General features: G+C 41.0%; 1 protein-coding gene across 20 annotated transcripts in view; it reads left to right on the top strand.

Moving 5' to 3' along the window:
- TSPAN4 (tetraspanin 4) overlaps positions 1–13,104 on the top strand; it is a 469,335-nt gene that overhangs the window by 448,936 nt on the left and 7,295 nt on the right. For all 20 annotated transcript variants that reach the window (XR_012042902.1, XM_072863719.1, XM_072863720.1 and 17 more), the window contains 2 exons: positions 3,631–3,732; positions 12,249–12,380. Coding sequence is in view for 19 of the 20 variants with exons in the window: in XM_072863719.1 (XP_072719820.1) it covers positions 3,631–3,732; positions 12,249–12,380 (234 nt within the window). In the remaining variant the exon portion in view is untranslated. The remainder of the gene's footprint in view (positions 1–3,630; positions 3,733–12,248; positions 12,381–13,104) is intronic.

The raw sequence follows: 13,104 nt of genomic DNA, 5'->3' as shown, positions 1-13,104 counted from the left end.
GAGAGAAGTAGCCTTGTTTAATATCGTCTGTGCTCTTAGAAGTCCAAGGCTACTTCTGCATCAAAACTAGTTAATTCATGCAAGATAACACATTAATAAAAAAGACTCTATGTAACTGGCTAGAAATAGGGGAGACACAGACGGTGGGGGACTTCATGCTGGTACTTCAGCTGCCGACACAAGTGACAGGAGACCAAAGGCTGATGCCTGCTTCCCCTTTTTCCTGGTGCCAAAGGGCCACAGACTCAGTTGTGCAGTACAAGATTATTTCTAGGTTGCGATGCAGACCTTTTTGACCCTAGTGTAAGCAAACAGGAGAGTGTGAATGCTTTAAGGAGTAGCTCTGTGGAAAAGAGTTTTTAAATCAGCTGCTCTTCAGAGAATAGTACTCTTCGGTGCATTTACAGCACACTTGGTTAGAAGATCAGTTAGAAACTTTAGCAAAGGAGAACTATGTAAAATCCTACACTTACAATCATTCAAATAAATATAAAGCTCTGTGTGTGTGTGTGTGTATGTATAAAACTGTGAGATTTCCAGATACCTTCCCATGTCAGCAGACATGAAATAAAAAAGTAAAGAAATCTGGAGATACTGTTTCACAGCATGTGTATGCCTCTTTCAAAGTTGCAAGCGGCATAGAGATGCGAGAGAGAAGGAAATAAGACACACACGTGGTGTGGGTTTATAAAAAGCTTATATCGTCTTCCAGGCAAGATTCAAACAGGCCCTGCACATACAATGTGCAGGACTTGATGTTGAGGGACTTGATGGTGAGGCTTTTTGAAATAGTGAGAGAACTGGTCACATAGTGCCTGTTTTCTTGAGTAATGCTCTGCTGTTTACTCAGTTTCTGAAGTGTGGAAATCTGTTGCCAGTTGTGTTCCCAGTATAAAGGTCTTGCACTCTTTGTGCAGGGAAAAGTGGTTAATTTTATGAGGAAGAGAGGACTTGCTTTCATTTTGCCTCAGCAAGTTGTTTGCTAGTGTGTCTTCTCCAGGTAAAAGGAAGAGCATGAATGCTTGGTGAGGCAATCTCTTGAGACCATGTTAAAGCACATGTGGAATAATGAAATGTTGTTCCTGATCCTGAAGTACTTTGTAATGTTGATCACAATTTATTAAATTATTATTAAGTTGTTGTTGTTATTGATATCAAACAGGACATGAAGATTGCATTAACAAGGGCAGCCTGTGAGCCCTGGTAAAAGGGATTATCGTGCTGAGCCACTGCATTGGTTTGCAAAGCAAAATTTGAGTGAGGAAATGCAAACTTTGCATTTTGCTTCCTGCTGGTAGCATGGTATTTGCCCTTCAGATAAGCATCACTGTTTCATTTGACCTTATCTCCTTTGTTCCAGATTAGCGGTGATATGAACTGTAGGCTGATGCATAGCTCTCTCACTTTACAGGGCAGATGTTCTCAGGTGTGATAAATTAATATTCCAAATAGACCTTTCTCTTTTGTCTTCAAGGCAACAGATCTACTAGCTAGATTTCTGTCGCCACCTGCCCTCAGCTATGCTGCTCCTCTTCACCTCTGTCCCTTTCTGAATAAGAATTGGTTTTTCAACAATTAATTTACCTCACGAGCTCTGTAGGACACTAACTAAATTTCAAGCCTCTCTCAGTGCCCTTCCATCCTAATTGATGGCTCTGCTTGGGACCACAGCAGGTCCAGTTGAGACACAGGGAACTGAGGGTAAGTGAAGAGCTGAAACCCAGTTCAATCTAATTCTTAAATGAATGCTAGGAATCCCACACACATATAAGTTTATCATTTATTGCCTGTAATTTTCTCAACTAATTCCAAATGTAATGATAGCTTTCAGCTTTGGTTTTCTCTTCTAATTAACGTACCAGTGACTATGTACAATCTCTGCGTAAAGTCAAAAGCAGCTTACATGATAATTACAATGGGAGCACAGCACCTACTGTGCAAGATAGTCATCCACAAGAAAGTGCTTGCATGATAGTCAAGGTGCTGAGACTAAGTTGTACATTGTTCTTGTACTGTCACAAAGCTATTTCATTAGTGGCTCAGCTTGATGGTGGTAAACTTTTGGGAAGGAAACAAAAGAACTGGAGAGACCAAGCAGAACCGTTTAAACATACAGCAGAGATTTCTTGGACTTGATGAACTTTTGAGGTCATAGTTTTTCATGGAGTCATATTGTTGATTAACTTTACATTTACCCCATAGTAATTATGATGTAGTGGGTTGAAAATTCCTCTTTTACAATGTGGAAGATGCTTTACATCCACTTTTTTTTCCAGGAGCAAATGAAAACAATTCTGACTGAACAAAGCAGAAGGAATATCCAAGGTTATGGTAGAAGCAGAATACCTTTATTCCCTCTGTTAACTCAAAATTAGCATTGGTTACTTCATTTTAGTCCCCCCTCAGCTGGAATGACTGGTATCAGAGGGGCAATCACTAGAGAATACACCATGTCTATCTGTTGTCCAATATGGAAGAGAGTATGTGTTAACTTAGACTGTCCCCATGAAGCAAGTTGTGAATTTAATTTTGGTTTTCTTTTTGACTGTTGCAGCAGAAAGATGTCAGAGTGGCACTGTGTTTTGCAGTCAGATTTATAGCAGATTGATGGAGAAGAAAATGGGACAGGTCTGCTCACCCTTCTTGCTATACCTCTGATGTCAAACAGACTACTAACATTGACAAGCACCCACGGGAGGGGGGAATGTATGGGTGTATTTGAGCAGCACTATTCAGTGCTTTTCATTTACAACAGAAAAATCAGGTTAAACCGTGAATATCCATTTATTATTTACTTCCTTTTTTGTGTTTGCTTGATTCTGTGGAAATGTGTATGTATGGTTAGACTGGGAGAGAGGCACTTGCAATAATTTTGGATACTACCTGGTGGTGACCAGTGGATCCACTAATAGCATGCTTTACCGGCAGAGGCTCTCAACAGGAAAGCACCGTCTTCAATTGCAGAAGCCTCTAAAGTAGAACTTTGTACTTTCATTAAATCAACAAAAATGCATTTATTTAAGAGCAACTCCATTTAGTAACTAAATTCTTAAATCCTGTCTGACCTGAATTTTGGCTAGCTCATTCCCTGCTGCTTCAATATAACTTTGTCCATCCTGCTGTAAGAAGTGGGGTACCCTGACTGATATAATGAACACAACTGAGAGCATCAGTACAATGTTAATACTGCTGTTGATCTCCTGGGAAGCATATGGAAGATGCTGAGGGGTACTTGGTCACAATTAAAGATATTAAGCTAAAAGGAAATGTGGGTAGATGAATGTTTTCATATATAGGCCTCATTTGCAAAAAAAAAATAGTGATTAAACTGAATCCAGTCTCTCTATAGTACTTTGGTGGTTAAGTGAGGAGGGAAAAGATGTTCTGGAGGTCTGTGATGGAAAACATGAACATTAACTCAGAACAGGAACTCCTCATGTTCTTTACAAAATGCAGATACCTGTAATAGATACCTGCTCTACTGGAGAAAGGCTTTAGGAAATGTCGGTTAACTTTTTATTCATTTCAGTATAGGACTGTTGTCCAATATCTCCCTGCTCCATGCACTTTGATTCTGAAATGTGGTACTCAGCAAATTTTGAGTTTTGTGTCTTTTGTTATTGGTTTTAGATTGACAAGTATGCTCAGCGGGATCTGAAGAAAGGGCTTCATTTGTATGGGACAGATGGAAATATTGGCCTAACTAATGCATGGAGCATCATTCAAACAGATGTAAGTCTGAGCTTTTTTTTTTTTTTCTTCATCTTTATCCTCTGGGTTCTGTAACAGCATGTTCTGGGTGTGAATGTAATTAAATCTCCAGATCCCAAGCCAATCTCTTCCTCCCATCCGGTCAGCATATTAGCAACTAAACTCTCTGGTTTTTGTAACAAATGGTGATTTTTATTTATTTCTCCTTTGACCAGGATAGCTTATTTCTTTTAAAAATTTATATTGTGTTGATGCCTAAATGTCATATAGTTCTGTGCTGTGTGGAGAGTGAAGGCGATGATCAGGCAGGAAACAAGCAGTACCTTCTCCTTAGTCAAAGGGACAGCTTATGTTGGAATGAAGACCAATAGCGTAATAACAAAGAACCACTTCAACCCCTTTTCATTTCTGTCCTGTCTCCTTTCGTTGCTATTGTTGGTTTCCACTAGTGTAGTCAAAATGGAAACCAGCCATGGTGTTTACAACCTCCTCCTACAGTCAATACGTTTTTCCCAGCAGAATTCAATCATCCTCCATCACAGATGGGCTGGGAATGCTTTTTGCTATGTTCCCACCGCTGTTGCATCCTTCTGATTCTCTGACAGCACTCTGCCAGTGTTTGTCTCATAAGGACTGGTGAACACTATAGCTGGCTTCCTCCTTTTGTCCTTGTCTGGCTTGCTGAGGAAACACCATCACTGACAGTTCAGGTTTATTAGCTCTGTCCTTCTCTTTTCATATTCAGTTCAATCAGTTCTCTTGGGGGTGATTTTTCTGATTTGGTTTTCTCTGCTTCCTGAATGAGGAAAAGTGCTCCAACTTTTCTTCTGCTTCAGGAAGAAGCACTTGGACTGCCTTGGCTTCACTCAAAAAATCTTGCACAGCTTTCTTGAATTCTCCTCCAGAGGTGCTAGTGTGGTACAGACAGGCAGGGCTTTAGTCTTGCCTCTGATGTCTCAAATCGGCCAAAGATGATAAGCTCTCTGAATGCTTCCAAGTTTATATGAACTATTGGAGATGATGGATAAGCTACCTACCACATCCTGATAAGATAAACCTGCTCATTTACCCTTTACTTTCTCTATTGCCGTTTGAACTGAAATCGTGAACATCTTTCAGTTTGGTAGTGTCAAGATTCACATGTATTGTTCTGTACGATACAAGATAACAGGAGCGGCAGCCTGCTAAGAAAAGGTCTGAGAAATTAAAAATTTGGGGTCACTAACAGAACAAAAGAACTGGTTGGCCAAACTCCATGTGCATCTTTGGGGCTGCAGGAACTGTCTGTATTGAGTGCAGTAGGTTGACAGCAATAGTACTGTGTGTGAAAGACAAACAGCTCAGGTCCAGCAAATGAGCTAATAAGCTTTGGAGCCCTGCATCCTAACAACTGCATGTAGAAGGTTCTTTCGGTTACCTTTAAAAGGCCTCAGCATCTTGCAATATTGTTAATATTCTTCTCTTCCAATACTATGATCAAATATGAGAAGGCATCAATTACTGACAAGAGAAATGCATTTTGTGGTGCTAGCCCAAAAGTAAGCCATGTGAAATATAGATAAAATTTTTACTATCATTGCTTATATCAAAATCAGTATTAGAAGTTTTACTTTTTTACACTAACTTAACTCTGCTTAGTAAAAATGTGGTAAAAATTACTAGTATTAAGATTTTTGCAGTAAATATTAATCTAGTTGCAGTGACACCCCAAGAACTGTTAAAAGCATATAGCAAAGGTGGGGGGAAAAGCATTATTTGGAGGACTTATGGGATATAAATCCCATGCTTCTGCTCCCCTTTCTGTAAAATAGGTGTAACAATATATACTATGTCTAGTTCAGCTAGTCACATTTTTTGAAGATGTTCACAAGTTAGATTGGATTCAGAAAAGATGTAAAAGAATAATGAGAATTTTGGGAATTTACATTATGGTGAGAAATTTTAAAAGCTTTGTATAACCAGGAAAACATGAAGTAGTGATGTGATTGCAGTCCTTAAAAAGAGAGCAGGAAGGGAAAAGGGTTTTGAAAGAAAAGGGCTCCATAATTGATCCAAGAGCTAAAAGCTCAAGATACAGATATCTGATGGTAGGGATGCTATTGTACAGCAGGATGGTGGAGTCTTTTTCTCTGAAGTCAAGACAGAATTTTTTGTCTAAAAGAAATGCTCTTGTTCAGTGACAAGCTTGGGTTTGAGGCAGGACTCAATAGTCTGTGGTCTGTGTAGTGCTACTACATGCTTGATTGTCTTAATGATTCCTTTGGCCTTGAAACCTATTACAGTTTAAAGAATGTCTTACAAGTTTCAGATGAAACTAATGTTAGCTAGGTCTTTGGAGCCCAAAAGATAATAGGAAAGTGCCATCTTGCAAGCCATGTACAGTCAGGTTACATCACTCTCTCTTCTAACATGGCAACTATGAAATTACCATGCGTTGTCTTGACAGTACCATAGTGTTAAAGTCTCCATGCTTCCTGTGCTGGACACTGAGGAGAAAAGCAAAGAGCTCCCACAGATCCAATTTTACTGCTCTGCATAATTGGTTTTCACATGTATCTTTCAAAGCTATTTAGGAGTAGAGTATTGTAGTGGTGCGGTGAATGCAATCCCAGCATGGTTAATTATGTAAAACACTTTGCAGTTGAATAGCGCTATGTAAATGCCAAGTATTATTTTTGTGTTCAGTAATAATCGTTATCCCTTACATCCCTAATCAGTAGAGTGTAATCACTGATAGGAGGATTAGGGCAATACAGGGCACTTTCTGAAAGGAAAGTCCCAGCCCAGGCTTGCTGTTTGCATTCTGGCTCCTAAGAGACAGGTCTCAAAAAAACCCCACGTTAGAGCTAATCACATTGCCACACAGGACAATGTCTCAGGACTGACTTTTCTAATGGGGCCAGTAGACATCAGTCATTGGTTGAGCTATGGGCCATGTTTGTACGTGGATGGAAAACAGCAGCTTCAGAAAAAAGCATGATATGTAAAAAACATGACAGTAACAGAGATCATAATGAGTCCTTGTCCTCTCTGCATTCACACTCTTTTCTTTGCCAAAGTATTTTTCAGAGCTTGAGCAGAAGGATGGCACCATGGTTAAAGTAGTAAGCTCAGAGGGATCTCTGAGGGATCTAAGCTCTGGCATAGTTCTTCATTTCTCCTACTATTAGCTTAACAGAGACCATCCCCACCCTGAGTTCACTAAGTACAACTGTGTATGGCAACTTTTGCTTAAAGAAGGGGGAAAAAAATTTTCCAGAAGCAGAACCACATTTAGATGGCATTTGATTTCTGTGGGACTGGCCGATCACAAATCAGAGGGGAGTTTTGACTGGGAGTATGGATACCCAGTGTGCACACAGTGACTTGTGAGTGGTGATTACTGTATTTCTTCTTCAAGTGTGAAGGCCTGAGCACCTTCTTGGGGGGGCTTTCTTCTCTGAAGCCTTTGTGCCTTGAGAAATGGTTTTCCTCTTTTTAACAGAAGCATAGAATTCCTAAGTAACAGGGAACAAGGATAAAACAGGGTCTGTCAGGCCCATCTTTAAGGAGGAAGTTGCAGTTTTGGTTCATGGCTGATCTGTTCAGATTACCGATAAAGGAGTTGTGTTGAGCTGCATACATGCAACGCATGTTAGAGGAAAAGCACTAGACTCATTCTGCAGTTGTATTAAGCCTCCAGGTCAGGCAGCTGTTTCAAATTAGAATATTTTATTGATTTCTTTTTAATACCTTCAGCTAACCAAACTCACAGCCTTTCTCAATAGCGTTTCAAACCTTAAAAGGATCAAAAACACAAGCAGGTGACTTTTGTGTGTCATGACTGAAGACTACGAAAGCTTACAAAGTGATTTTAAACATGACTAAAATTCTAATAGTTTAGGATGTAAGTTACCCTGAACTGCATTACAGTCCTTTCCAACCAGGACTGGTTAAAGTTACAGGTGGAGATCATTAGGAAATGAGAAATAGCCATTAATTTTTAAAATGTTGCTTCATCCCCAACATCTTTGTGATCAATATTTGAACACTTCTCCTTTTAACTAACCAGGCAGTAATTTGAGAGGCATGCAGAAAATGCATTAGCTTCACTAAAGTGAGCAAATTCAGCTCACTTTTACTGCTGTGTAATGCCTTTCATGTCTATTTAGACCACTGTAACTGAGAACAAAATTTGACCCATCTCCCTCTACCCCAGTCACTGATTCTGTTAGATCAAGTCATACTTTAGGATTACCGCTGAAGTAATCCAAACCACCCATTAAACATGATTTTAGAATAAAACTATCTTATTCACCACTTTTTACAGTGATGGAGGAAAAAGGCATATAAAAGGCACCCTACCCTGTCCCTGGTTCTCTGTCACATTCACAAAACCAGAAAACCAGGAATTGCTAAAACCTGTCTGCAACAAGGATTGGGTGTCTGTTTATTTTCATGAACCCTATCCCAGCCTGGCTGATTTTTCAGGAATTTGGCAAAGAAAATAAGGCCTACTTAGCCTTCAATACTGTGATTGCCTGTAAAATACATACAAGAATCCAACTCCTTAACATTTCTATTGCACTAAGATAGAAACTTTGTGTTTAACATTAATTAGCAGCCCTAGATACCCCATGCTAGAGCAGCAATTACTTGTTAACAAAAATTAAGCTATTTGCAAGCAGCGTTGTATTCCATAAATACAGTGCAGAGACCTCAGTGCTGTTCGGTGCTGCTTGGCTGGGAAAAGCACTCCTCAGCAGCACAACCTTTGACTGCATCGGTGTGTTGAGCAGCCCCTGCTTGTCCTGAGCTCTTGGGAGACGATAAGCTGCTTCAGAACCCCACAGGTAATCAATAGGGGAGTGATTTATGTCTCTTTAACAAAGGAGGGAAGAAATGTGGTTTGACATCTTAGGAGACAGAGCCTCCCACATGAAACATGTGAAACAAACAGCAGCGTATTGTCAGTATTCCTGGAAATGTTCAGCAGTGGGAGCTTAGATACTCAGAGGCATTTGACAAGCTTTTGCTTGTTTGAGCAACTCTGCCACACACTGTACAAGTGTCCCCAGAACTACTACCTAATTGTTACCTTATGCCATAAGTACCCACATTTGTTCATGTGGGCAGGCACAATTGCACTTAATCATGCATGCTTCTTCACAGCTGCAAGCACTAGAAAGAAGTGATCTGAGGTGTCCAAGTCATGGTGTCTTAAAGTTACTGCTATTCAAGACAGTAGCTGACATTTTTATCAGATTACCCCCTTTTAAAGTGTGTTAGTCTGGGTACCCCAAAAAAAGCACTATTAGTTCGTAATTGTTTCTAAAAAACCTAAGTGTATTGTTCCCTGTTGAAACTAGGAACAGAACTAATCAATTAGGCAACGCTGTCTAATTTTATCACTTAACTAGTGAAGGGAACTGTAAATGTGACCAAAAAATGAATGTGGTTGTAGCAAGAATCAAGTCTGCAATTGCTTCATGACAGTCAGGCAGTTTAACTTTCTGGCATTGGCATAACATCAGCCTTTGTGGAAGAAAATGAAGTCTAGTATAACTGGCTACAGCAAACTGCCCGTGACAGAAATCCTTCATGTGACCTGAGCTTTCTCCATCCTCCAAGTGTAGGACTGTCTCCAGCTATCCTTGCTTAGAAACCTTGTAAACTTTAAAAAGAAAACATTGCTCTGAAATCTAAGAGGACTCTAAAAAATCCTCTTATTTTGCTCTTTGTCTTCAATATTCCCCTTTCATCTAATAGTCCCTCATCTCCCTCAACAATTTGGCTACTTATCGTTCAGCTTCATGCACACAGGGTAAATCGGTCACTTGTCACATGACCCAAAATCACTTCCACACTCTCTCTTCTCTACTTGGGCCTCCATAATGAAGTCTCTGAATTTACTGAGCTCTCAGCTCATCCATCTTTTTGGCTTCTACCTGGACCCCTTTGCTGAATCTATACTGGTGATCCATTCAGTCCCACTGCCGCTTGTTTCCTTGTTCTTGCCTCTTTGACCTACTGCCATGGGTCAGTGCCTCTGCTCCTTAGAGATGCCATTCACCAGACTTGGTCTTCATTGAACGCTACTTGCTCACTTGCTCGTGCGCTCTCTGGTCTCTGTGGTGTTAGTACTCTTCTGTGTTCGTCACCTCCTCTCCTTTAGGATTGTGCATCGTCCGCTGCTTAATTCCATCGCTCATTCTTCGTCTGACAAAGATGTGACATCTCTCTCAGTTATAGTTCCAGACATAATTTCTTCCAGTCCCAAGACTATTGATTGTCATGCTAGTTCATTCTTTTTTACCCTTGATTTTTTCTTAGTCCTTTCTCCCATTGCTGGGACTGCCTTGTCTGCCAGCAGTGTCAGGCAAGTATCAATATTTAATCCTCTGCTCTTGTGCAATACACAGAGGATCTGCGTGGGCAGGCAGTGTGTGTCCAACTGCAGCTTGTCTTTGCAACTGCATCCCCTCCTATTTCCACCTTCTGGCTTACCAGGAAGTTTTACTCTTTGGAGTCCCAACCCTAGATCATGGCCTAGCCACCTTCTGCTTCACAGGTTCCATAGGAACAGCTGTCCTCAACCTGTTAGTGAGCCCTTAACTACAAAACCTGTGCTTCATCTCCTTAGTCTGCCAGACTTTGACACCCTCAGCCATGTAATATTATGGGGAGAAAGGGTCTAGTCCCGATTTATGCAAGCTTGTGTCACTTGTATTTGGCCAGAACATCACTCAAATGTCTCAGCCCTTGCTGTTGCGCACTCTACATCACAGATGAGCCGCATTTTCAAGGCTTGCTATTTACAAGCTGTCACTTCTTGCTGTCTATCAAAGAGCTGCCTCTTGACTCTAATGATGACAGCCTGCAAGACCTTCTTGTTAGATTTCCAGATAAACCAGCTTTGTCAAATGCATGCCATGTGTTCCATGCTGCTCTTATCCGCTTTTGGGATCTTTTACGCATGGAGCTCCTGTCTCGTGTGCAGGAACATAGAGGAAAAAAAGTCACAAACTTTTTATACTTTCAAGTCAGTTTGTAGAAAATGAAGCCTGTAAACTCACAAATCAAATAGTTGCAAGCCAAGGATTGATTCCTGCCATGGACCAAATCAGAATTCTGAGCAGAGCCTTGGGGGGGATAGATGTTAGTCCAGGAAAGATTTCTGACTTTTGCTTGGCAGAAGAAAAACAGTGCTGCGTGCACTGAAACCTATCGTGGACTACTTTCTGCGAGTGCTTGAAGCATCGAGGCAACGTGTGACACCTCTGCCCTCTATTGGTCTTGAATGGCAGCTCTTGTGTGTGCAACAAGACCTGAACACTCAGCCCTCTGTGCCCATAGACTCTACAACTATTATATGTATATAGGGAAAACTCTCCCTCAGGCCAGTGTAAACATCAGGATCTGAATTAGGTCCTTGGTCCTGGTGATGCAGGTGTCTGCATGATTGTGAGTCTATCAGAAACAAGAGGAATGGTCTCTATAGAGATAAGAAAAATACTGTACAGGCTTATATAAAATTACATTTAAAAAATAAGATCTTGACAAGTCATTTTGGGGCTAAGTAGGTGGCTGGCATAGCCTTGAAAAAGTGTGAAGTACTGCCAATAGCAGAGAGCAGTTCTGCAGCCCAGTGTCATTTTGTTTTACTCATTAGCAGTAAAGTGTCTAAATACTGACAAATTCATACTTTTGAGTTAGCACAGGAGTGACAGATGGTGTATACATCTATATGGTAATGAGTCTTAGCTTATTTTGTATCACAGGAATATACCAGTTCCCAGAGGGGGAAGATGGTCACAGAGCCATTCTCTGTACTGTTATGTACATTTTCTATACCTTTCATCCCACTACCAAACTCGAACAAACCTTCCAAGTTAGCACTAACATAGTCATTGTACACTGTGTCATCATATGCAGACGCTTAAAGCAGACACTTAAAGCACCACTATTTAATGGCATCAGATGATGACATTAAGGAACTGGACCAAAGAGAGAAGAGGAGGAAATGCATCTTTTACTGACTGACAAAGACTTTCAAAGATGATCAGTAATTAACAGCTTAGAGAGAAATTTGCCTCGCTAACTTCAATTGTGATTTCAGAAGTAGTGTGCCATAGAGATCCCAGTATCTTCATCTCCTGGGGGCTGTATCTGTATCTTAAATATTTTTTTTTCCTGACAACAAGCTCCAAATGATTGTTATAATCCTGCTCAGTCACATCAACTCTTAACCTCGGCACTTGGCTGGGCTTGTCCTGTTTCAGCTCCTGCAGTGTCCTGCCACCGCAAATAAGGTGCCTTTGCTTCTTGTATCATCAACATTAGCTACATACAAGACCATATTTAAATATAATAAAAGAGTGGGGGAAAGGGTCTATTTGGGTAAAGCTGAGGGAATACTGTATTTCTTTAAAATTTCAAGCCTCTGCTGGCGTAATCAAAATGCACTGAATGCCCAACTCCAGGAGGCAGAAGTCTGAACAAGCAGAAGTCAGTGACAGATCATACTTATGGTATCGTCTTGGTTCTTCTTTTTCCAGTTCAGATGCTGTGGAGTCTCCAACTACACTGACTGGTTTGAAGTGTATAATACAACCCGGGTGCCAGACTCCTGCTGCTTAGAATTCAGTGAGAACTGTGGACTCCATTCCCCAGGGACCTGGTGGAAAGCGGTGAGTAGCTCTCCAGGAGCAGCTCAGCAGCTACCTTGCAACCCAGGTAAAGGGCAGGCAGCTAGTCATTTGCAGGGCTGTACAGATGATAAGGTATGTTGTACCCTTACTCATGTTTAATCAGATGGTTTCAGAAGGCTCATGTTGAGCTGTGGCTTTTGACCTCCAATGAAACTGCCAATTTAATTATTTTTACGAGCTGAAGGCTTTCCTTTCAGTAGGCTCTAAGCTGTTGTTTCAAATTGAACACAAGTACCTTCCAACACTGAGCTGGAGCACAGTCTAGCTGGGAAATGACAGGATTGTCCTTTTTAATGTCCCTACTGGAGTAAGGTAGAGATAAAGGCAAACGGCTTCTCCACACACATAGCACAAGCCCTGGAGCAGCAGCCATAGCTCATCGTGGCCAGGCAGTTGTGAGGCAAGACGACTGTGTGAGCCTGGAGTGCTCTGCTCCTGCCAGGAACCCTAGTTCAGGAGCTTCCACTGCACAGTAGGAGAGTGGGAACTGTTCCACTGAATTGCCAGCAGCATTTTTTTTGCAATGAGTTTCTGCACTTGCCTGTAATCAAATTCAAAACTCCATGGGATAATTTCCCTACAATGTCCTCAGCAAGATCTTTCCAGAGCAGATAGTCAGACCCTAAATTCTTCTCTGAAATTAGCTCAGCAATTCTTTGTGCTAATTACAGGTAGTGCAATTACCCAGGAGGGGTGTGGAGTA

This window comes from Ciconia boyciana, chromosome 6 (assembly GCF_034638445.1).
Source record: "Ciconia boyciana chromosome 6, ASM3463844v1, whole genome shotgun sequence".
Lineage (NCBI taxonomy): Eukaryota > Metazoa > Chordata > Aves > Ciconiiformes > Ciconiidae > Ciconia > Ciconia boyciana.
This window is presented reverse-complemented; position numbering and strand designations above follow the sequence as displayed.